The sequence below is a fragment of the Diadema setosum genome, chromosome 14 (genome assembly GCF_964275005.1).
Source record: "Diadema setosum chromosome 14, eeDiaSeto1, whole genome shotgun sequence".
NCBI classification, from domain to species: domain Eukaryota; kingdom Metazoa; phylum Echinodermata; class Echinoidea; order Diadematoida; family Diadematidae; genus Diadema; species Diadema setosum.
The window spans coordinates 16,801,314-16,828,215 of record NC_092698.1 but is presented as its reverse complement, the minus strand read 5'-3'; the positions used below and the strand labels follow the sequence as shown (position 1 = coordinate 16,828,215).

General features: G+C 37.7%; 1 protein-coding gene across 1 annotated transcript; it reads right to left on the bottom strand.

Annotated features, from left to right (window-relative positions):
- Positions 1 to 45: 45 nt before the first annotated feature.
- LOC140238173 (uncharacterized) lies at positions 46 to 25,063 on the bottom strand (the record flags this gene model as incomplete). Its single annotated transcript, XM_072318111.1, has 11 exons — positions 46 to 798; positions 1,278 to 1,599; positions 2,131 to 2,215; positions 3,313 to 3,520; positions 4,691 to 4,821; positions 5,822 to 6,325; positions 7,519 to 7,629; positions 10,562 to 10,663; positions 20,756 to 20,806; positions 24,426 to 24,497; positions 25,000 to 25,063. Coding segments are annotated over 11 exons (2,403 nt in total), but the record flags the coding sequence as incomplete, so codon positions are not given.
- Positions 25,064 to 26,902: the final 1,839 nt, after the last annotated feature.

Genomic DNA, 26,902 nt, shown 5'->3' with positions numbered 1-26,902 from the left:
CTTTTATCCTTCTCAAACTTAATAACTGAGAAGCTCACTCTTGATTCAAAAGTACTCAGACGACACAAGAAAGTCTTGTCTTTCAGATGATCCGTCTACTAGGGAAGCCTTTCGACCGTACGGCTGATCATAGTGATAGCCAGAACGATTAACGCCTGCCTGTCGTGCCCTGGGTCTGGAAATGGCCTCGAGTGCGTAGGCCTGCCGAGGACTCACTGCAAGATTCAAGCCAGTCAGCTGCAGAGGGTGCGCGTACGAAGGGAGTCCATTTCTGGAGTTGACACCGAGAGGATCTTGTCTCGAATCACCGTTTGACTTTTTCCCTGTCACGGCCCGCGGGAGCAACGGCAGTTTGTTGCTGTGATAGACTGTGTAGGGGTTTCGGCTTATATCACTACTTGCCTTATTCCCTCTTATATCTTGCGGGAATGACGATGGTCCTTTGCTGTAATGGGCTGTATAGGGGTTACGGCTTAGATCACCATTCGGCTTGTTCCCTTTAAGAGCCTGCGGGCTTGATGACGGTCCCTTGCCGTAATAGACTGTGTTGGGGTTTGGACTGATATCACCGTTTGCTTCGTTTCCTCTCAGAGGTTGCGGGATTTGTGATGGTTCCTTTCTGTAATGGACTGTGCTGGAGTCTCGCCTTATATCACCATTTTGTCTGTTCCCTTGCAGTGGTTTTGGTATCGGTGACAGTCCATTGGAGTGGTAGACATCGTAGAGGTTACGGCTTTGCTGACCATTCAGCTTGCTCCCTTTCGAAGATTTGTTGGCGAATTTTTCAGGACGGGAAGACTGTGTGACAAGATATGAATGATAATGTTACCTTGTGTTTCTTTTTTTTTTTGCGAATTACTTGGCAGTATTTATTTAGTCTTAAAGCAGTACATTCGAAAAATTGTGAAAGGTGTTAAACTTTCATGTCATGGGATTGATCAAACTATATGAACCTTTATATGTATGGCAATAGGTCGTAACATGAATCAATCTACCACATCCAGCTTGTAATCTATAAATGATAGTAAAAATATAGTTATACGAATGTGCAACCCTAGCTGACGTTGTCACCATTGAGACAAAACAACAACAGCTATACGACTAAATAGCCAAGTAACCATTAAGAGGAAGAATTAAGTGCCTCCCTCAAAGAGCTTACCGACCCGGCTGTGTCTAACAATTTGTCAAAGATTACGACTTTGTTATCTAATCCACTGGGCCACAGAAGTTCCTTTAATCTAAAGACACGGACAGCGAGACTATATAGCCGGACTTACATATCGTTTGGTATAGATTCCATAAGCTGCCAGAAGATGCGTAGAGGTGTAAGGGTTGAACCCCCCAGGTTTCCCCATTCCTCCGGGGATACCATCTGCTCTGTCACGTGGGCCACGCCCTTTGGTTACCGTCCTCTCTGCGGGGAACCATTGAAGCTTAATCATCTTGCGTCTGGTCTTTCTAATCACCAGTACTGTCAAAGCGAGGGTGACTCCAAAAACCAACAAGGCCAGCAGGGGTAGAAGTACGGCTAACAGCAGTATCGTGATATCTGTGGGATCCGCTGAAGAACACATTTGACCGGAGTATCCACTTTGGCATCTAAGAAGACAATTAGAAGTTCTAGAAAACCATCCACTCTCTTAATGTCATTTTACCCAACAACACCTTTGTAAATTAGATACATGCAGAAATATTAGAAAGATAAAAATTGAGGAAAATTAATTCATTAAGAACTTCAGAATTGTCAGAGGTTTGGTTAAATCTATATAATATGCCGTTATCGTCTGACAAGAAGACTACAACAGCTCATGATGTCACAGTAACTGAACGATATGTTCAGAATATAATACTGTAGAACCCCTACAAGTCATTTCTCTATCATACTGCGTCCTTTCATATCCTATGATGATAATGATAATCATGCAAAAATAAAAATAAAGTTGTATTGGAATTGATCTTTTTTTTTTCCTTGCATTGTCCTGACCACATAATTACGTCTCAGTGGTCATGACTTTGTAGGTGTTCTATTGGATAATGGAACAATAATAGTGAATTTGATGTTGAAATACATCGGTCTTTGTTTGTGAACAAGGATTTACCGGTATACTAACGGGCTCTCTCCTTCCTCACCTGCATATTAAAAAACCACTGTTGTCTGCGACACAATCACCATTTTTGCACGTGTCTTTGGAACACGCCGGTAGACCGGTTACATCTGGATGACGACAAAGATTGACATTATCTCCGTATTAGGGGTGGGGAGGACGCGTGAAATGATTTATATATAATATCTGTCAAAAGATTCGTGCCCGGTGCCTGTGCCCGAGGTAAAGTTGATAGCAAGTGTATAGTGGAACATACTGTTCACATCGGGGTCACAGCAAAACACATAAAATTTCCCTCTTTGTCCAAACAGAAGTCTTTGTTCGTAACTACAAAGACTTATGATTTTAAGTACATGGTGTATTTGCCATTTCTTAAAAGAGTAGATGGGCAAAATAAGACTTCAGAGAGGGCGAAAACACGAAAATGTTGATATGGTTCCGACTAGTGTGCTGGAGCACAATTCCGTCTTTTAACTCTACAACAGAACACATAAACACTTACTTTCTTGTACTTTTTTACTTGGAATATATTCGTGGTTACATGGACTTGAGAATCCAAAGATTCGCAATTTTCTACGAGTCTATAAAACTGAAAAAATGGCAGAAAGACAAAGGAACACCTAAAAATGTTACCATGTCAAGAAATTCAGGTTCAGGAGGTTACCTTGATTATACCTTTTTAATTAAGGAGAAAGAGAGACAGGCAGAGAGTGAAGACAGAGAGATTAGACAGAGAAAGAGAGACTGATAGACACACAGAAGCACATAGACAGACAGACAGACAGACAAACGAAGCAATCAAGGCATCAAGACATTATGAGCATGAAACCAATTACGTAATGATTACAGTGAGGTAATGACAAAACCAAATCTTGGTTGCGTGAATGGGAAAATCAAACGAGAACAGCTAGCTTCATAATATCTTTATTTCATTTTATTTTATGTTAGCTTTTGTGTTCTAGTGTCGGACTATCAGGCTGCATATCTCGCAGGTGTTGGCCTCGTGGCATACACCCAGCTAGAAAGCAAAATTATCGGAAAGTCTAGCCCAATTTGGCAGAAACAAGTGTAAACAGAAAGTGGGCCAAGGAAAGTCAGGCATCAGCGATATGGCTAAGTCTGTCCCCTTCCCCTCCCCTTTGATCCCACCAATAGTACGAGACGAAGCAAAACTTTCCAAGAGTCAAAATGATGGCAAGTTTCTAACCTGTGATGTTAACAGAACGTACGCCGTCGATTGAGGCAATGGCGGTGTTAAGGCGGGTGGTCAAATCTGTTGAGATGACTGATGCATTGTGTTGTACAGTGAGGCGCAGAGTCGTTCGAATAAGGGAGTCGTCATCTGATGTCTCAGCCGACTGCACGGTGGAGTTGGCCGCCGCGACTTCCGTGAGGTTTGTCACAGCACTCTCGATCTAGAGGAGAAGGTAGAGAGGCAAAGTCATGGATTACGAGTGACTAAACGAACGATGTCTTTGTCCACACGGACGATAAAATAAGGATTAGATGGGGGCTTGCAGGGGGTCCGAATACGAGGGGATATGGTAAGTAAGTTTGCAGTTATGTCATATTCATGTACACACACACACACACACACACACACACACACACACACACAATATATATATATATATATATATATATATATATATATATATATATAAGCATAAATTTGTGCTTTGAACCTATAAAAGTGAAGAACCGTGTGGGAGGCGGATTATGGCTATAATTTGTGAAACGAAGCCATACATACATTAGGTTCTTATGATGTCATACAGATTTTGGTGCTCTGATGAATTTTAGGATTTTCCAAATGATGGCCAGTTGTTTTACGATTAGGATATGAATGGAAAATAAAGAGTTTGAAATAACCATATCTTTAAACATTACAGTCTGGTCAAGATTTTTATATCTACACAAGAGAGTTAACATTGCTGTTTGTCATGCGTGTAAATCAGTAATTCTGAGAATCTTTAGGCCATGTAACAAGCACTTTAAAGTGCGCTAAGTGATGAAAACTAGTGAAAGATGAATTATGTGTACATAAGTATTATGTCTCCAAATTTTGGTTAACTCCATTATGTGCCACCCTGAGGAGATGAAATCCATCCCCCAATTCTGAATGTCATAAAAAAGAATGACTTAAGAAAAATTAAGAAAGAAATTTACCAAAATTAACTTTACCAGATAACAATGTTGAACTGGTCCTATCCCCTCCAGAAGCCGTAACTAATCCTTGCGCCAACGTGCATCTCCGTAACATGTCACAAAAATATGTACCTTGTCTCATGTCACAGAAATTTGTCGATAATGTTTACAAACTGAAGATTTTCCTTTAAACTTTAGACACGGTGTCTCACCAATCTCTTTAGATTTGTAGAAGACTTCAAAAGTTTGAGGAAATTCCCCTTTTAAAGGAATCCTCTAAAATCTACTGCCAATGGCGGCTCGGCCCCCTCGACTGCGTAGGGGCAGCATCACATTGATATGCCATCTAACTACCAGAAGTAACTATTTCACTGCACTGAATTCAATTTATTGATGTAAAAGGGCGGATAAAAATGGTGTGGTTGTTGTAGTCAAACCTCTGTTTGCAGTTCAACGACGTTTGGATGATCGTTGGGGAGCGTATCGCGTCTCCGTCTTTTCCTTTGCACATTGTTCCGAGATTCGACTGTCATGCTAAATTCACTTGTTGAGGGATTTTGTATAACACCTGCAAATCAAGATTTAAACTAGCGTTCAAGTTTGGCACATACGAATCATTATCAAGAAGGCGTTCAATATGAGCAGAAACAATGAGTGTTTATCGCTTGTTTGTTTGCCTGTCTGTTTGTTGGTCTGTGGTTGATTTGTTGCTTGGTTTGTTGCTGGTTGAATGGGTTGATTGGTAGAGTTATTGATTAGTTGGCTGGTTGATTGGTTGGTTTTTCACTGCCTCCGGTGTTGTTGCTGCTGTTGTTTGTGCTCGTTACATTTACTGCGTGGGTACATTGTAGGCCATATGTTACCATGTGAATAGCATTATATTATACGGGTATTATGCTATGATTATAATATTATGCAATTGTGTATGATGAATATATGATTATATATATATATATATATATATATATATATATATACATATAAAGTATATATATATATATATATATACTATATATATATATATATATATATATATACTTTCACAAAAGGAAGCAAGTGACAGAAGGTAGTTTCGTAGTAAATGGGGAAAACGTGTTTTTCTCTCAGCTCCCCTTTTCTAACATTCATTGTTCCTGGGTGCAAGGTTACTAGTACATGAATACTATTGACAAAAGACTTTTCAAGCAACCAGCTGTGTTCCCATGAATTCGTTTATTTTATATATCCAATACGGTAATTGGTTTGTTTTGTCAAACTGTTGAATATTAATATGTCGCTCACATCACTGTGACAAAAAAAAGAAGCAACGTCAGCCGACATTTAAAAAAGCCCGATATAAATAATTTGTTTGATTATCTGTTTCTTTTAAAATAACATTATTTTGAAGACGAAGAGAGAGATTGATAGAATTATTATCAGGTGGGGGGGGGGGGGTCAGGTTTTAGAAGGGGCACTAACAACTAAGAGCCCAGCTCGTTTAAGTTTTATACTACATACATACTTTACAATAATACATTATCGTTTTAGACTTAACTTTGAGGAAATATGGTAGTGACATTTTAACAAACCTCCAGGTACTGTTGATTCGATTGTTGGCGTCAGGTCTGTTGTAATCCCTTTTGTTGTTTTTGCTGTTGTTGCCTCTGTTACCTCTGTCGTTGCCTTTGTTGTTTCTACTGTTGTTTTATCTGTTGTTGTCTCTGTTGATGTCTCTGTTGTCAACTCCGTCGTTTCCGCAGTTGTTGTCTCTGTTACCTTTGTCGTTGCCTCTGTTGTTGCCTTTGTTGTTGTCTCTGTCGTTGGCTCCGTCGTTTCCACTGTTGTTGCCTCTGTTACCTTTGTCGTTGTCATGGTTGTTTCTGTTGAGGTTGCCTCTGTTGTTGCCTTTGTCGTTAGCTTCGTCGTTTCCGCTGTTGTTGCCTCCCCTGTTACCTTTGTCATTGTGTTTGTTGCTTCTTCTGATGTTGCCTCTGTTAATGCCTGTGTTGATGCCTGTGTTGTCGGCTGCGTTGATGTCTTTGTGATTGGCTCTGTTGATGCCTCTGTCGTTGCTTTACTTGTTGCCTCTGCTCCTGCGGATTTGTTGCAGAGGTACATTTCAGATTATTTCGGAGATGTTTAACAAAGTAATTATGCAAGCCATTATCCATTTTCTATAAGCTTTATGAAGAGAAGAGCTAAGGTGATTTGTCAACGAATTTTAATTTCTTTTTAACTTGTACTTCACATGTTGTGTTTGATACATTGACTGATATTTAATAAATTTAAGCCAACTAGGAGACGGCGCTGTTTCGAATGGGTACAGCTGGTAAAGACTTTGGAACTTGGAACTTCGGCACTCAGTAAATCCCTCCATGTGGAGTAAATCGAAGGATATCTACAAGAGAGCAATTGTTGATATTTCGTAAATGGTGTTCGGAGGTATCAACGAATTGCTTCTGGAAGGAAATATTCAGTGTCTTTGAACTGCACAGTGTGAATTTGGCAAATTTCCAAAATACATGGCTCCAAATTCGTTAAAATGATGGCGCTTTTCATGGATAACTATGGGACACATTCGTTCGAGGAAGCGACAGGTAGGCTCACTACTTTAAGTGGCAATAATCACGGTAAGCCAGTCATCATGAAGCATTGAGATAAACCCAATATACAAAGCCCTCTTGAAATGTGTATTAAAATGTGTACCCCCTTACAAAACCATTTGGATACACAAATATGATATTTGTTGCTCTCCTGTGAATACTTGAGCTTCGTAGTTTACGGAATTAATTCATAATGGCACTGAGAGACAGGAAAACCTATAAACGGTATTCTCTCCCTCTCCCTCTCCCTCTCTCTCTCTCTCTCTCTATCTCTCTCTACTCACAAGTCCATTGTTTCTCAGGTCAATACATAATCACAATCATCGGTAGAAAGCCATGATAAGGAGTGTATTGATTCATTTCTCTCTTATTTTCGAGCCTTTTCATTCGGTTTTCATTCTTATCAAGGACAACGTATAATTTTGCAATAGACAAACTATCCCTTTGCTTTGACATTTACAATGTGTGTGTGTGTGTGTGTGTGTGTCTGTGTCTGTGTCTATCTGTGTGCGTATGCGTGTACGTGTGGGTGGCGTGTCAATGTTTGTTTACTAATGATCATTGTGAAATGATTAAATTTTACGGGTTATATTGTTTTGATTTGTATTTTGTTTTTGTTTTTGTTTTTAATGACGTATTCATTCACTCGACAGTCCTGTGACATATTTAATAAAGCTTCCTACCCAATGTCACTTTAGTCAACGTTGTTTCTGCCTCGGTTGTTTGCCTGTTGGATGTGGCGTCTGTTGTAGACAACGATACCGTTGTTGCTAGCTGTGGCTCATTTGTTCTTGCTGTATTAATGGTTAATGTAGATTTGGATATTTAAAAAAAACAACACTTAGCTATGAATACTTGAGCTACATAGTCTATCAAAATGGACTTAGAATAACACTATGAGACGTAAAAAATATTCAGCGACTGAGTTTGAAGTCAATTCCACTTATTTACCCATAAAGTCTGCGTTTCTCTTGTTGATACAGCAGCATAACAGCTATCGGCACCTACGTGTTATATTTATTGCATGTGTGTGTTTGTGTGTAAATGAGAAAGTCTCTGTAACGACGTCACTTTCCAACTTTTATCACGTGTACATTCACTGGACAATCCTTTGAGACATAAATATAGCAATCCATACCCAGGGACTCTATCACTGTTGTTTGAATTTGGATGTGGCGTCTGCTAAATGCAGGGCCCTTGTTATCTCAGTTGGCTTCCAGACTTCTTCCTCTAAATTCTAATCTAATTCTCAGTGGGCTTCCAGACTTCTTCCTCTTTTTTCTCTCTCCTTTTGTATTTATGATGCTTCAATTAATCTTTCCATTGATGTTATTATTCCAGAGGGGCCCACATCCTAAGCTCTGTCTTTTTAGGGGGTCTCTCATTTTTCGCATTTTACGCAAAGTTATACATGTACTTTATTTCGATCCCTTTTTTTTTTACTACAATGTATATTTACTATAAGGTCCTCCTCAATTGTTTTACATCCTTTTCGATACATAATGTTCTATTTACCTTATTCTCTGTTGTCAAAAGAAGTGTAACTTATATGTTGTGTCGAAAAATGAAATAAACTTTGAATTGAAATGAATTATCTCAGTTGTAGCTGCTGCATTAGTTGCAATTGAACATTAGATATTATGCTATACCATAATATGCTTTGTCATACATATATATGAGCCCATCATTGATCCTATCGTTGCAATGAATGTTGTAGACTCCAGTGGACGATTATAGAAAATTTAGTCTATACAACGGCTCTCTGTCTGGTCTAGTGTAGACAACATCGCTGTTGGCTCACTTGTTGGTGCTAGTATACATCTCGCAGTAAGACCGTGTCACACCTTTCCGGTCAAGCTACGCTGGCCGTTAACGATTGCCCCGTCAGGCATGCTAACCTGGAAACATTAAACTGCACATTACTTGAATATGAGACCATTCTGAAGCAAGTAATTTTCACACTACAATATATATATATATATATATATATATATATATATATATACATATATATATATATATATATATATATATATATATATATATATAGTGTACTCTTAAATGAATCCAACAAGGATTGGAACAATCATCCCCCAGCATTCCCACTGATTCCCACTGATCAGTTACTAGCCATCCCCTTTAAATGTTTGCATGGATGTAGCCATGTAAGTTATGTGTTGGTATTTCAATGACTATGTCAAGAATGATATTATCCCAAAAATGTCCTTCGAGGGCGGGCAACAATTTGTACCGTCAGGCCTCACCACAAATTGTCGCCAGACGACAATTTGTGTTGGGACGACAATATGTGCCGTCAGCTCCATGAACAGTGATGAACAAATTGTCGCCTGTTTCAGGGGGCGACAATTTGTGACGGGGCGACAATTTGTGTCGCAATAGACGTTCTTTTGGACTTCTGCCATTCCTTCAGAGGAATTCCTTCACTGAGTTGTCAGCCCCCACGCAACTGGTACACAGGTCACACAGTATACCCGCAAGTAGAATTTAAGTAGAACGCGTCCCGCGCATTGCCAAGTAAGACACATGCACTGACTCGCACAAATCCTTGTCCGTCCTCAGAAATTGTCCGGTATGCTGGAAAATCCCTACACGCAACAAGCCCTCGTAGCTTGCCCGTAAAGGTGTAATAGGGCCTAAACATGGTTGCGGGTAAAAAGTTTTGCGTGCGCACCTTCGGGCGACTACGGGTGAGATACGTGCTAGGTACTGTCATGTGCGGGTCATCTGCGGGGACCTCCGGGAAGTAGAAATTGTTCTCTGCAAGTCGCACGCAAGGCTTGCCCGGAAAGGTGTGACACGGCCTTACAAATGAGCACTGAAAATAAAAATTATGCCAGGCATTGCTTTGAAAATAAATAGACACATAAGCAGCGCCATTCACCATATAATAGCAATGACGAATTTAGACCCCAATGTGACGTTTGTTGTAGATTTTGACGGATTCACAACATTTCGAACTTTTGTAACGTGTGAATGCACTCAACAATCCTTTGAAACATAAATATACAACTTACCCATAGTCATAGGCAAAGTGGGTTCCACTGTTTGCATGTTCGACGTGGCGGCTATTGTCGTAGGTGGCTCAGCTGTTGCTGCTGTATCAATATTGCAATTGAACATTACAAATTATGACATGAGTTGCTTGTTTGTTGTAGCTACGTAAGCCGCATCATTTATCCTATCGTTGTAGTAGCCGATATGGATTCCGATGGGGGGGGGGGGGGGGTATATAAGATTACGTGTGAACAACCATGACAACAGGGGGGCATTTCATGAAGAATTTTGTCCGACAAAGTTGTCGGACAAATTTGCTATCAGCCAATCAGATGCAAGGATTTCAGCAGCTTGCAACAGCTTGTCAGAAAAATATCCGACCAAAATGCTTCGTGATAATTATGCCCCCGGTCTCCTAGTAGTATCTGTGGGTTTGAATTGACTTGTAACTTCTGCGTTTTTGTATTATTTTGACCATACAAATTACATGTTGACACTTTTATGACATAGGCCTACTGTTTGCACAGTGTTGTCTTTTTCAGTATCTTATTGATTTTTTTTTTTCGGGCAGCTTCTTATTTTTTCTTACATGAAATCATATTGGCGTAAATGTTTCTCTTTTTTCACCTTGTTTTCTGTGTGTTTGTGTGTGTGTGTGTATGTGTGTGTTTCAATTTGTTTACTGGTCAACTGAGACATCAAGAAACATACCTTGGGTCGTCCCTCTGTTGCTAGTCTGTCCCTCTGTTGTTTGGACAGTCGATACCGGGTCCGTTGTAGACTGCGAAGTTGTGTCTATTGTCGTTGACTCATCTGTGTCAAAATATTGAAATGTTTATGATTTGGAGCTTTCTACAAGTGTACATCTATAAATGATACTTTTTCTTGCTTTATGTAATATTTCCACTTTGGCAGGTGATCATTCCCAAACACACGCACGTACCACACTTTTCCCTGCAAATTTCTCGTCAGTCCTCTTAAGAAAGATAATTAGAGGAGCGATCACTCACAAATAATCACATCAATACAACACTATATCTACACATGCAGTCTGGTAAAACGTACAAGCACAATCATGACAATACGACAAATTAATTGTGGCTACAGGTTTAATGATGCAGGTCACATCATACTAAATCTGGTTTTATTTCATTCATTTCATTTATTAAATTTTGCTTCTGCTTATGGAATATGTTTCCCTCTTACAAACATTGGCGGAGAAAATATACAAAAATAAAACATTATAGATAAATCAGCAAATGTCTTCTAACAAGATCGAGGAGTAAATTACACCATGTTTACAATCGTCAAATCAATGATGAACTGTCTTTAGATTAAGATTTTAGATACATGAACATTTTAGATTACAATTGAGATTATGAAAGCACTGTTTGAGCGCATGCAATCTGCAAAGTGCGGGTTGAGAGACCCGAATTTACATTGTAAACATGAAGAAGTACTATTACTCCATGTATTTGGCATGACGAAAGATTAATGAACGAAATCATTCAAGATATTTTAATTGATGCCTTTTTCGTTTTCAAAGAAGAATCGCTGGCATGTACCACATTTCTGTTTTCTTAATGTGCCAACATTAAACATCCAGATAGCAGGAGCCTTACTGGGTATTTGCTCAGTGGTACTGAATTCCTGCACAGTAGTGATGTATTCTTGCTCTGTCGCGGATTCTTGCTCCATCGTTGCGTATTCTTGTTCTGTAGTTCCGTTGTGTTGCTCTGTTGTGTTGTATTCTTGTTCTGTTGTGATGTATTTCTGTTGTGTTGTAATGTATGATTGTTCTAACGTTGTGTATTCGTGTTTTGTTGTGGTGTGTTCTTGCTCTGTTGTGGTGTATTCTTGCTCTATTGTGGTGTGTTCTTGCTCTGTTGTGGTGTATTCTGGCTCTTTTGTTGTGTATTCTTGCACTGTTGTGGTGTATTCTGGCTCTGTTGAGATGTATTCTTGCTCTGTTGTGGTGTATTCTTGCTCTGTTGTGGTGTATTCTTGCTCTGTTGTGATGTATTCTGGCTCTGTTGTGGTGTATTCTTGCTCTGTTGTGGTGTATTCTGGCTCTGTTGTGGTGTATTCTTGCTCTGTTGTGATGTATTCTTGCTCTGTTGTGATGTATTCTGGCTCTGTTGTGATGTATTCTTGCTCTGTTGTGATGTATTCTTGCTCTGTTGTGGTGTATTCTGGCTCTGTTGTGGTGTATTCTTGCTCTGTTGTGGTGTATTCTGGCTCTGTTGTGTATTCTTGCTCTGTTGTGGTGTATTCTGGCATTGTTGTGATGTATTCTTGCTCTGTTGTGATGTATTCTGGCTCTCTTGAGATGTATTCTTGCTCTGTTGTGGTGTATTCTTGCTCTGTTGTGGTGTATTCTGGCTCTGTTGTGATGTATTCTTGCTCTGTTGTGGTGTATTCTGGCTCTGTTGTGGTGTATTCTGGCTCTGTTGTGGTGTATTCTTGCTCTGTTGTGATGTATTCTTGCTCTGTTGTGATGTATTCTTGCTCTGTTGTGGTGTATTCTGGCTCTGTTGTGATGTATTCTTGCTCTGTTGTGGTGTATTCTGGCTCTGTTGTGGTGTATTCTGGCTCTGTTGTGGTGTATTCTGGCTCTGTTGTGGTGTATTCTTGCTCTGTTGTGATGTATTCTGGCTCTGTTGTGATGTATTCTCGCTCTGTTGTGATGTATTCTTGCTCTGTTGTGATGTATTCTTGCTCTGTTGTGGTGTATTCTGGCATTGTTTTGATGTATTCTTGCTCTGTTGTGGTGTATTCTGGCTCTGTTGAGATGTATTCTTGCTCTGTTGTGGTGTATTCTTGCTCTGTTGTGGTGTATTCTGGCTCTGTTGTGATGTATTCTTGCTCTGTTGTGGTGTATTCTGGCTCTGTTGTGGTGTATTCTGGCTCTGTTGTGGTGTATTCTTGCTCTGTTGTGATGTATTCTTGCTCTGTTGTGATGTATTCTTGCTCTGTTGTGGTGTATTCTGGCTCTGTTGTGATGTATTCTTGCTCTGTTGTGGTGTATTCTGGCTCTGTTGTGGTGTATTCTGGCTCTGTTGTGGTGTATTCTGGCTCTGTTGTGGTGTATTCTGGCTCTGTTGTGATGTATTCTTGCTCTGTTGTGATGTATTCTTGCTCTGTTGTGGTGTATTCTGGCTCTGTTGTGATGTATTCTTGCTCTGTTGTGGTGTATTGTGGCTCTGTTGTGGTGTATTCTGGGTCTGTTGTGGTGTATTCTTGCTCTGTTGTGATGTATTCTGGCTCTGTTGTGATGTATTCTGGCTCTGTTGTGATGTATTCTGGCTCTGTTGTGATGTATTCTTGCTCTGTTGTGGTGTATTCTTGCTCTGTTGTGGTGTATTCTTGCTCTGTTGTGATGTATTCTTGCTCTGTTGTGGTGTATTCTGGCTCTGTTGTGGTGTATTCTGGCTCTGTTGTGGTGTATTCTTGCTCTGTTGTGATGTATTCTGGCTCTGTTGTGATGTATTCTTGCTCTGTTGTGGTGTATTCTGGCTCTGTTGTGGTGTATTCTTGCTCTGTTGAGATGTATTCTTGCTCTGTTGTGATGTACTCTTGCTCTGTTGTGATGTATTCTTGCTCTGTTGTGATGTATTCTTGCTCTGTTGTGATGTATTCTTCCTCTGTTGTGATGTATTCTTGCTCTGTTGTGATGTATTCTTGCTCTGTTGAGATGTATTCTTGCCCTGTTGTGGTGTATTCCTGCTCTGTTGTGATGTATTCTTGCTCTGTTGTGGTGTATTCTTGCTCTGTTGTGGTGTATTCTGGCTCTGTTGTGGTGTATTCTGGCTCTATTGTGGTGTATTCTGGCTCTGTTGTGGTGTATTCTTGCTCTGTTGTGATGTATTCTGGCTCTGTTGTGATGTATTCTGGCTCTATTGTGGTGTATTCTGGCTCTGTTGTGGTGTATTCTGGCTCTGTTGTGGTGTATTCTTGCTCTGTTGTGGTGTATTCTGGCTCTGTTGTGATGTTTTCTGGCTCTATTGTAGTGTATTCTTGCTCTGTTGTGGTGTATTCTTGCTCTGTTGTGGTGTATTCTGGCTCTGTTGTGATGTTTTCTGGCTCTATTGTAGTGTATTCTTCCTCTGTTGTGTATTCTTGCTCTGTTGTGGTGTATTCTTGCTCTGTTGTGGTGTATTCTTGATCTGTTGTGGTGTATTCTTGCTCTGTTGTGGTATATTCTTGCTCTGTTGTGATGTATTCTTGCTCTGTTATGTATTTTTGCTCTGTTGTGGTGTATTCTGGCTCTGTTGTGGTGTATTCTTGCTCTGCTGTGGTGTATTCTTGCTCTGTTGTGATGTATTCTTGCTCTGTTGTGATGTATTCTTGCTCTGTTGTGGTGTATTCTTGCTCTGTTGTGGTGTATTCTGGCTCTGTTGTGGTGTATTCTGGCTCTGCTGTGGTGTATCCTTGCTCTGTTGTGATGTATTCTTGCTCTATTGTGATGTATTCTGGCTCTGTTGTTATGTATTCTGGCTCTGTTGAGATGAATGCTTGCTTTGTTGTGATGTAGTCGCTGTCTGTTGTGGTGTATTCCTTTTCTGTTAAGATGTATTCTCTCACTGTCGTGGTGTCTGTTTGGTGTGCCGTGATGTATTCTTGCTCTGACGTAATGTCTTCTAGCTTTGCTGTGGTGTATTTCTGTTCCGTTGTAATATACTCTTGCTCTGTAGTGATGGAATCGTGATCTGTAGTGATGTACTTGTCACCTGTTGTTACGTAGTCTTGCTCTGAGACCATATGTTCTAGCACTGTAGTGGTGTATTCCTGCTCTGAAGTCAAATAATCTTTCCCTGCAGTAGTGTACTCTTTCCCTGTCGTAGTATATTCCGTCGTAAGTTCTTGATTTCTTGGCTCCTCCGGTGTTGTACGATCTCCAGTTGAAGTGGCTTCTGCTGTGGAAAATTCAGCAGTTTTCGAAGTCGCTGCTTGAGTAACTGTTGCATGTGTACGTGTGAAAGCTGTACTTGTGGTAGTTACACCTCCTGTGTTTTAAGTGTTAACACACAGTCAGTACAGACCACTTTGACTCAAATTCGGCATTCAAATGTCACATTTATTTCTTTCCACATATTTTCGTGGCATTAGTTGTATCGGCATCTCAAAGATTGCTTGGGTTTCAAATAAACATTGATCTGTTGGGGGAAAAAGTCAAACACAGATAAAATAAGTCAAAATATCCTATTCCATGAAACTGTTTAGTGATTCAACAAGATAGAAAAGTGATATTAAAAATGGGATATACTCGTGAGCGCCCAGAATGATCTGTTTGTTTAATCGAAATTTAAGAACTTAAAGACACAATTTTTGGATGGGTACGCAGTGACGCACAAAATAATTCATTATGCAATCTTCCTTGATGTCACCACAATCACTATGTCGTTTCTTTCAGTAATGCTGTGATCAGAGGAGATGCAGGTTGACCCTTGACCCTAATGCTAAAGCTTTTGTTTCTACCAAGTGTTAGTCAATACTAGTCTTTGTTATCAAGATTGATCGATGTCACGTGTCATTACAAAACATGAAAGATTATAGAAAATTGCAACAGATGGGTATCAGCGCTTACTTTTGATGAACCACTATAAAAGAATGGTCAGTTATATTCATATGGGTTACGTGCAAGTCAGAAGTTACTTTGAGGGGGGCAACAATGGTATAGCTGATAAGGTGTTTAAACAAGATTTACTTTTAAGATTTGATGTGATTGTTTCCAGCTCACCTGAGGTTAGATCATTCAAGGTAGATGATATATCAGCGGCTGTCGTCGGAGATACTGACGTAAGAGAAGTAGTACTTTCTGGTGTTGTGTCTAGCACAGTTGTTTCTGCTGGGAGGAAATTAAATTTTCATTCTATCGAATTCTTGACAGTAAAATATCTTCATTTGCATTCCATATCAAATACAAACAATTTGAAAATAAAGTAGAACAGGAAATTCAGTATGAAATAGGTATATTTCTTTATTTCATATGTTTTCTGACGAATGGACTTAAAACATAACGTTTATTGATTTTGTTAATAATTACAATTGAAAATTTCTGAATTTGGTAACATCACTGGACAATGGAATGTAAAGGTAAAACTTCAGGAAAATTCACTCTTACTCTACTGAAGCTCTTACATTTTTAGAATTAATAATTCAACGTTCTGGTGCACGTCGGGTGAGAGATATTTGAATTTAAAAATAGACGATACGTTGTTCATTCGATCAAGTTGCAAAAAATATATATGTATCAAGTAAGATTATTTCATTGTTGCGTGATTTCTATTTTTAAGTATTGATTTCATTCGACCGGATCCTGCTCTCCAGCGGGGCTGGTAGCTCAATCCTCAAAACGGGCCTACACGAATCGTTGCACAAGGAATTAGAATGCTGTATTGATCAAAATAATAGTTGCACAATGGCATATTCTACACTTTGATCATTGATAATATGTAGAGTAAGAACACAAGCAAGGTGAGAAAGTTCTTAGCAGTTTTATAGTCAAACATGAAACATGCACCAAACATTGAAATAATTATTCAGGTATCATTCAACCATCTAAATTCCTTATAATCTCTTTAATTCCATCAACTAAAATGCTCTTCTCGCACAAACAAGGATATGATACAAACCTGTTATATTTGATGTCTCTGTCGATTTGTCTGTGGTCGTATTTGCAGTATCTGTATTGGATATGTTAAAGTGCTCTGAAATTCTAAATAAAGCATTTCCTTATACCTGGTGAATAAATCATTACGAAAATGATAACTTTACCCTATTTCGAGTGTACAAGTCTTGAATCCTTGAAATTTTTGAGAGTTTCGATGTTTTTTATATTCATCTTTGCAGTCATCTTAAATGTCTCAAAAACCTCAATGATGCAAGACTTCAGATTCAAATTCAGCATCCTCGAAATAGGGTAACACCATCAATTTATTTTCAATTCATTTACATTTTATAAGGAAAAACCTCTTTCAAAATTTAGAATTTGGCAGCCATTTTGGATGTCTGAAAAACATCAGGAAGAGAAGAGTTGCTTCATTGAGATTTGAATGCAGCACCCGAAAATAGGTTAAGACCATCATTTCTTTTTTCAAAATTTGTTGCAAAGGAAATATATGGGAATTTCCATTTTTAGCCATCTTCAATATCTTAGAATCATAAAAACTGCGGTACACCTTCATTTTTGTGTCCAATTTAACACCATTAATATGGGAATATAAAGGAATTTCATTCATTGTTAATTCATGTGACACTCAAACTTGGAAAAAGGGCAATATGTCATTGTTGTCTTTAAAGTTCATGTGCTCAGTTATACGTGACATTTGACAGGATAATTAGGTACCAGTAGAAAGAGGAATATTTTCCCCTTTCCTTACAACCAATGTTGTACTCTCGATCCCTATCTCACAATTATGGAATGGTAGCCCTCCAAAGTTGAATTCCCTTTTTTGATACGCACTACATATACGATATAAATCGCATTATATGTGCATAATTATAATGAATACGGAAAAAATGAGCCACTTTTGATTCTCGTCTATTTGTAACGGATCATGATTGGATAGTTATATAGATATTTTCATCTACACTCCACACCATGTCTGTTGTCTGTCATTATCAGGTAACATAAAAAATGGTCTGTAATATCAACATGGGTTGAGTGCAAGGAAGAACTAACTGATACGGTTTAATTTCCGAGTGGCCTAATAAACATCGATCTCGAATAAGGGATTTATCAATGTGCATGACTACTTTGGACTCACCGGTGGTTGCAAAATTGTATGTTGGAGACATATCAGCAGCCGAAGTCGTGGATAACGACGTACGCGACGCGCTTCCTGCAGAGGTTATCTCACCCATAGTCGTCGTTGCTGGCAGAAATGTAGTTTCAATTTCATCAATGCTTTTGCTAGTGATATCTTCAATTGTTTTCTACATCGTAGTAGATTGTTTGATGAAGGAATGGGACTGTTTACAAGAGACTGATAGATCCTATCACAACGAACAGGTCATGACAGTATTCTGTCAAGAGGTAACACTGATTCCAAACAGTGTCTTACGTACAAATAAAAGAAGAAAAAAGAACTTTCAAATTGGGATACAGACGTTCTAATCAGTCTCATCTCTTACGAAGAGATAAGAACCTTCATATAGCAGTCCCCTTCAAACCCATGTACTTCAGAACATCACTCTGTTGCACTTAGTTTATATTGCTTGTGATCAGTTGAAAAAAAAAAAAGATTGACATGATTGAGAGATTACAAGAAAGAGAATTTCAAACGTGGTCATGTTTTCATTGAATGGGTCCTGTAAAGCCACGTTTTGGTAAACTGTGATACTGATCGCTGATACAAATCTCTCTTAACATTTGTGTGCTTTGAGTGCTATGTGATTGGCACAGAAAATGCCATGGTATTGTACACACAATGTCCAAAGTCCTTTGCACAGAATAGGTTAATTGCGTGGGTAGTAATTCCGATTTACGATGCTCGCGCGATTCGCTCTGTGGGTAAGATGTGTACGACAGTTCGGCAGTCATCAGAGATTTTTCGTGTTACGCATTTAGTTTCTGTGCTGTTATTACGCTCCACAATTCGATCAAATGCGTTCCAGTACGCTTCCGGCACTATTGCTGGTCCATTGTATCGAAACAAGGGAGATGAACTCTATATTCTTTCCATCTCCCCGATTGTGTGAATACCGGCAGCGGCGCATATGTCGCGTTCAATAACTTTGTACTCAACGTTCGTTAGTAGTTCAGTGATTTACTAGTTGTGCCTTGGTTGATAATGCACGCGTTCATGCGTCGGTACGCTACATTTTTCGTAAATTATCTAAATTTCTCTCATAGTTTTTCTCGTTCTTTCATTCTCACAAGCTGTAGCTGTTTGCTTCATGTTCATATTAGCATATTATATCGGACGAAATGAAACAGTAACCCGTGCAAAAGCCGGGGACACAGCTTGAGCTGTAGCGGTAAGTACAGGAAGCGCAGGCTATGCTCAAACTTGGGCCCATAGCCCCTCCTATGGCATAATTGATACATAGGGTCAAATTGTCAATTTGAAGTAAATATTACACCTACTCTCTCTCCCTCTCCATCTCTCTCTCTCTCTCTCTCTCTCTCTCTCTCTATGTATATGGATTATATATATATATATATATATATATATATATATATATATATATATGAGTATATGAATATAAGAACGACCCAAGTCCAATTTTTGGCCAAATTTAGTTTGACATGGGAAATTGTAGCTTATGCATGGACTCATCTTGTGTATAAATGATAAATCCTAATTACCCCGGAAGTGCCTGAAATAAATGAGTTAAATCTTATATGAATGTAACCAGGAAGGACTTGGGTCGTTCTTACATTCATATTATAGCGCCCTCTCTCGTCCTTCTCTCATCTCTATAGCAGAATATCATGTATATGAATCAAAGAACGACCCAAGTCCATCACACAAAATGGCCTCTCCACAATTAATGTAAATGTTAATTGTCATAATAATATATGCTCTAAATTGTATATACAATGTTGCCTTCCCATCACAGTTAAATAGAATATTATTGGACAAATGAAAAAAATATGAAGTTTTTTTAAGTTCACTTGAAATGGTCATCCATGGACTTGGGTCGTTCTTATATTCATATACTCATATATATATGCATATATACATAATATAGAGAGTATAATATTACATATCATGTTATATATATATAATACACACAAACACATATATACATATATATATATATATATTATGTGTGTGTGTGTGTGTAGATATAATAATTCATGATATAGGTACAGATACATCGTATAAGACAATGGATAAGCTCAACGCGACTCTAAGTCTTCATATATACACTTATAAGGAAGGTTCCATCAACCTCCAGGATTAATGAAGCCTATTATTACTATCAATGACTGTCATCGTGTATTTTTTATAACTGCCCAGGGTCTGTGCAAGACTTTTCTGAGTACTTCACGAGCTCGAATATAAAACAGACTATTGCGGCTTCCGTTTTCTGCTCCAAGAGATCAGTCCTATGAGCACAAAATCCCCATTAGATACTTTGCGAGTGCAGGTAAACACAGAGTGAAAAATATAATCGCTCAAAAGGTATACAAACGTTGATGCACATGGGCTTTAGGGTGTAGTAGGCCTACGAACGAAGGGATTCGCAAATTGTTTTTAATCTTCACATCCATACAGGTAGTCGAATTTCAAGGTCTACAGTAAATTCAATATTCAAGTTCAAATTCAAATTCGAAGTAACATTCACTTTCGTTGATGACAATTCAGTACAATGAAAACCTATATACAATGACAATTTATGCACATTGAAGAAGACGTGACACCAAAAAGCACAGTTTGTAGCAGGCAAGCCTAACAATCCAACACATTTATAGATAGAAACGACAAAAAGAAAATAATAGTCATGAATAGAATTTGTAGATAAGTAGAATTACTAGATAAAGAGTTATAAGTGTTACAGTATACATCTATTGTATTCTATCAAAGTCTTACAATAAGTTTTAACCGGTCAATTCAAAGATAAATCTGCACAATAGAAATTTGGACTTCATTGAAGTATTTTACACATATATTATTTACGTCATATTTACATCATGATATTTGTCTAGGGATCATTTTCAATATATATAAAGCCTACGTTTTGCTTCTCATGATTCCACCACTATCATTATTTGACACCATGTATTTTTGTTTGTTAGTTTGTTTGTCTGTCTGTTTTTTATGGAAATTTTGTATACCAATTATGAAAGTGGTATAAATAAAAATAATGATTGAAATAGCTGAAATAAATTTTCATGTTATTCTCTTAACTTGAAAAAACAGCACTTCCCACACCATAGGATATCATACAAACCTGTTATATCTGGTGTCACGGTCGATGGCGTTATGGTCGTTTGTATACAACCTGTATGTCAAAGTGATGAATATGATAAGTATGATAAGTGTTTACATAAGCACATCATATTTTTTATTACTTTGCTCCTATCAGTTTGTGAATTGTTTTAAAATTATGATAATTAACCATTAGTTTCTAAGTACCTGAAGGAAATGCCGTTGCTAAACATATGCACCAAAAGCATAAAAAGGAACACATTTATTAAACATGATACTTCGATGCGTCTTTGTATTACAAAAACAAAACATATCGCTTTGTTGTTTTTTACCTGAAAAATAAGTCAATATTGGGTTAATGTGTAACACATAAAAGTTCTAAGGTTTGCCAACCGTGCGTCAAGTGCTCTGTTAATGTAGGTCTGTGTAACTTGATAGATCTATTGCACCTGTAAATTGTAAAATGTAAAATGAGCAAAATAAACCATGGGAATGTGATAAATTGATTTAATCATACCACCACTTCATCTATCAAGTTATCTTAAAGGAAGGATAAAGTCTGAATCCAAGAGTTTATTTCTCCTTGATAACAAATATAGATACAATGTAGATCGTAAAGAGGTATGATTATACAAATCTTCCATGATATTGCAAAATAAAAGATGTAAAATGCGGTTTTGGGGGATTTTTAAAAGGGGGAGGGGGTCTCTAAGGTCTAATATTGATTCAACTGGTCATAACTGCACTCTCTATGTGCTTTAGGTTCTGTCTCTTACATGATGTGAGCTATCTTGGCCCATTTTGACATTTTAGGGGGTAAATTTGATGACAAACAAGCAAACTAGGGTATAGACATAAATTTAAAACCCCGCCTCCCATTTCCAGATAAACCTTTTGTCATGTAACTTATACTAATGCGGCACTTGTCAGTTTTTTTGTGTTTGGTTTGTGTGTGTGTGTGTGTGTGTGTGTGTGTGTGTTTCTTGGGGGGGGGGGCAGGATGTCTCTACAGATAAAGATTGACTCTAATCCTGGTAAATATAATATTTAAAAACTAGGACATGGATATATATATATATATATATAAACTGGTATGAAGCAAACCCTAACAACTCCATTTTAGAAGCAAACATCTATTGCCAGGGCTTTCAGAGCATGCCCAATTAAGAACCATTTTTCTCAATTTTTATCTCTCCCTGTAGTGCGGAGATTAAATACATCATCATGCCGTATTACGGACAATATGTAAATATATCTATATGGATGTACTGTGGTTTATGTGCAAAGACATGGAAAAGGATGGATGTAGATCATGCAAATTACATTTTTCCCAAATTAACAATTTTATTTATTAGTAGCTGATCAATTTGGAGCCAAAAGCGGACATGCAACCGATTATGCAGTAGCCTACATGGTAAATAATTGAACCTTTGCTGAACAAAACATGGGAATATGGAAATATACGTGGACTTCTTTAAACCATTAGAAACAGGTTTCCGTTGAAAAAAAAAATGTGTCAATGAACTTAAATCGTATGATCAACGAGATCAAGATCTGTTCTGGTTCAAAAATTATGTGCAAAGTGGGATTTGACTTTTCAGTCCCTTGAGTCTCGAAGATTCAACGTTAAGTAGTGCGTATCAGGGATATATTAAATCTCTTTGTTAAGCAACATTGATATTATGATATCATAAAGTATTCTCCACTTCTCAATATGATACTTTTGCTGACGATATATCCATCTTGACATGATATGTGTGAGTCCTTACCTGTAGCTTGAACTGTGAATTATCTATTTACAAGGGCTAAAATGACCCCTGTTAATCTTCTTTTAACGGAATGAAGACCACTTTAGATATGCTAATTCATTACCAAATACTAATTTACGAATTAATGAATTGACTCATTTCGAAAATTCTCAGTCTTTAAGTGTTACATTCGATTCTCTGAGCTCCCTTGGACAATTATAAGAACTAACATAATTATGTCCTGCGGACATAAGTCCCCGTCAAAACAAAACAAAAACAAAATCAACACAAAACAGAACAAAATGTTATTCTTTTCAAGCTGACAGATCTTTTCGTATAACAGATCCCTGGTCAGTCTACACAAATCTGTAATACTGCCTCACATATTGTACTCAAATCTGATGTGGGGGCATCCCACAGTATAATGCTAAATCTTGGGTATTGTTGGTTCTTTAAAAAAAAAAAAAAAAGCAACACACGAGCTGTTTGCAAGATGTTTCGCGTAACTTTTTGATATTCTCTATAATCGTATACGGTACATGTTACCCTGAGCGGCTATTCTATCACGTAAACACCTCAAAACTCCAAGACACGCATACTATACAAACATACATATTAATCATGGACGAGTACAAAACTGATTAACTTTTTTCCTCATTGCTCCATATCATATTCAACCTGAACTCGAATTTCCGCTCGTATCCGAACTCGCCGTTCGACAGACAATCACAACATGTGCTCTAAAATTGTTTAGTTGATAGAATCAGTTAGACATTACGGACCCGACGACGCCTAGAACACATATAAGTGATCTTTTCAAGTTGTGTATGTCTTTTTCTAATCTTTATAGCACCTGTCGAAATATTATAGTCAACTCCAGTGTGCTAAAAACGGGGGGGGGGTTCAGTTTTGCTTACTCTGATACTCTTAAGAAACGTCATCTTATTTGAGACGCGTACTTCCTGTTTTCATTGTTATCCGAGGACAATACTGCTGTATTGTATACAATCACACCCTATCAGATGCAAGCTTTACTCCAAAGACATACACATTGAAAATGATCAACCAATGTTCTTTTTGTTCTTATATACATACATTACCAGAGAGATCCAATGACAAACCAACTTAATTTGTTTGAACTACACAGCATAACACATACCTATAGATACAATCACCAGAAAATTGTCAACGCACAATACCTGTCACCTCCAGTGTGCTAAAAACTGGGGGGGGGGGGGTTCAGTTTTGCTTACTCTGATACTCTAAAGAAACGTCATCTTATTTGAGACGCGTACTTCCTGTTTTCATTATTATCCGAGGACAATATACTGCTGTATTGTATACAATCACACCCTATCAGATGCAAGCTTTACTCCAAAGACATACACATTCAAAATGATCACTATGTTCTTTTTGTTCTTATATACATACATTACCAGAGAGATCCAATGACAAACCAACTTAATTTGTTTAAACTACACAGCATAACACATACCTATACATACAATCACCAGAAAATTGTCAACGCACAATACCTGTCACCTTTTACTGATTTATATCGCGTGTATGTACAACATTAGTAACTGTATAGTCCTGTAGATATAAGACGAGGCATCATTCAAGTCAAGCTCTGCATATAATGATTACCATCTCCTATACTGTTACTTCCTTCATTTCTCGTTTATTACAGTTTAAAATATCGTAGATTTTCTATTGCGTTTTGATACACAGCCAAGGTTACTAATACATTGTATTGAGTATTTGTGTCTTCTCTTTCCTCGTAATCAACTTTGCATCCATTCCGTATTGTACTTGGAGAAAATAAGTTAAGAAACGGCCAAAAAACGACCCAAAACACACAAATATGGATAAAGATAAGGATAAAGATACAGATTATTATAGGTATGCAGCTGTAGATATGGACATAGATATATGTTGACATACCGAGTGGATTCGGAACAGTTGGTGGGGGACGCATACAGTTGCATGTTACATCTCTCTGGAAGCACACAGACTCTGGGCAAGGGAAGAAAAAAATGGTTACGAGTGTGTTTTGATGTGATTTTATTTTCTACGTCTCTAGATCAAAATTGATATAGAATTATGCTTTTGACACATTGTTTCATTGTCCATGACAAGATTCTACCATTAACAAACTTAATATAAGCACTTTCTATTTTTGTTTAGGTGCTCTTGTTTTAGGTTGCCCTGTTTACCTCAAATGTATGTTTATCATTTCGCTGAAACATCATTTAATTTATAAGGAGGCATTATTGCTCTTATGACTTTGGAAATTTGTTTCACACAAGACGCTATACCCATCATAAAACAGTACACGAAGCGACATATACCACGAGAAGCGTATTCAGATGTCAACATAAGAGAGTTAAGTGGAGATATGAGATTGGTGATACTTTTCTCTTGAAACTGCTTTAAAGTAAAACCCAAAAGTCTACTGTCATTCAGCCTTGGGTCTATATATTTCTGTAAGTGCAGTTATTATGTGAAAAACTCTCACCGGCACTTGTCAAGGAGATGTAAAACGACAGGAAAATTAGTATCGCTGGAGGATGTGCCTGTATAGAAGTAGAAGAAAAGTATGTTAGGATGGAAAAGATACAAACAGACAGAGAGACATGGAGCAAAAGGGAGGAAAGAGGAGTGTGGGGAAGAAATAAGTTGGAGAATTCCCAAATTGATGATGGTGTGAGATCAAACACACATTATGTCCTACCGAGGGAATTGAAGAGCATTCACAAAAGAGCATTCACAAAAGACCATCATCATCATCATCATCATCATATTTCACGTTACTCTTATTCGTACCTATATGCACTATACATATGTAAAAAACAATGTATTTACAGTGTTTTATATTTTGTAGTATTTCTCCATTCCGCAAACAATATAATTTTTTGTGTATTATGTAGATAGGTCCCTGGGCTGCCACGTGCTCAAGCTTTTGCTTATAGTGGCAGTCCTTCTTCCGCATAATTTCTCAGATAATTATTTGGAAAATTGGTAATACGATTTATAATTTGTTAATGAAATTAATTTACACATCGATTTTCCTTCTTTGAATCATGTACTTGTAATCTGCTTACTGATATTCCATGTGATATTACGGAAAATAATTTTGATTTATGTATGAAATTGTGTTGGAAGAAAAATAAATCAAACAAACAAACAAACAAACAAACATGCAATTTTATCAAGTATTTATATTTCAATACATCATGAAACAATTATCATATAATATGTATTATAGTGGACATCGATGGGTTAGGGGGCAAGGGGGCAGGTGAATGGGAAAATACAAAATTGTCCAACTATATGTATTTCATTAGATATATATATATATATATATATATATATATATATATATATATATATATATATATATATATATATTTATATATATATATCTATCTATCTATATATATATATATATATATATATATATATATATATATATATATATATATATATATCTATATATATATATATATATATATATATATATATATATATATATATCACCGAATCGTTGAATATCAATTCTGAAAATGCAAAATCTCCCTCGATAAGGAGGGGGATATACCCCCTCCCACACCTCCCCTGCTCGCGGTCCCTTCCCACAGACTATACAAATTTCCCTTTGGAGATCGAAAAAAATTCCGACTATTTCATCAAAAAAGTTTGGAAAAGATCTGTCACTTCAATTCCAAATATGCAAAAGTTCACTCATATCTATGGGAGGAGGATGTCCCTTTCCAATTACCCAAATCCCCCCCCCCCGATTCACCTCTATAGATTGATTACACTCTTTTGATTGACAACTTCCCAAATATTCCACCAAAATGTCTATATAAGATATTTTCATTTCAATTCCATAAATGCAAAAGCTCCCTCGATCGCATTGGAGGGATTTGGTGATACCCACCACCCTCCGACTACATTGTGCTCTGCTCCCCCCCCCCCCCATGCAAAAGATTATGGTCACACTATAGAGATTGACACGTTTCCAAACATTCCACCTAAAGGGTGCAGCAAATCGATGAACTGAAATTATAACGATTGGAAAGGTCCAACATCCTTCCCTCGCTTGGTCACCCTTCACAAAATTGTTACCCTTCTCTGACAGTCTGATTAACCACTTTGTGTACGACAAAATGTGCGCTAGAGAGTTGAATTTCAATTCTAAAAGTGAAAAAAAAAACTTCCCTGGATTAATAATATAAGAGTGGGATTCCCCCATACCCTCCCCTTGCTCAGTCTCTATCAACTCAGTACAGGTTGGAGATACACGTCAACAATTTTGAGAATATTCCGGAAAAAGTGTGCGTCAGGTCGCTTTATTTCAATTCAAATGATTGCAAAAGCTCCGTTGTGTGGGAGGGGGATTCCCCTCCCTCTCCGTC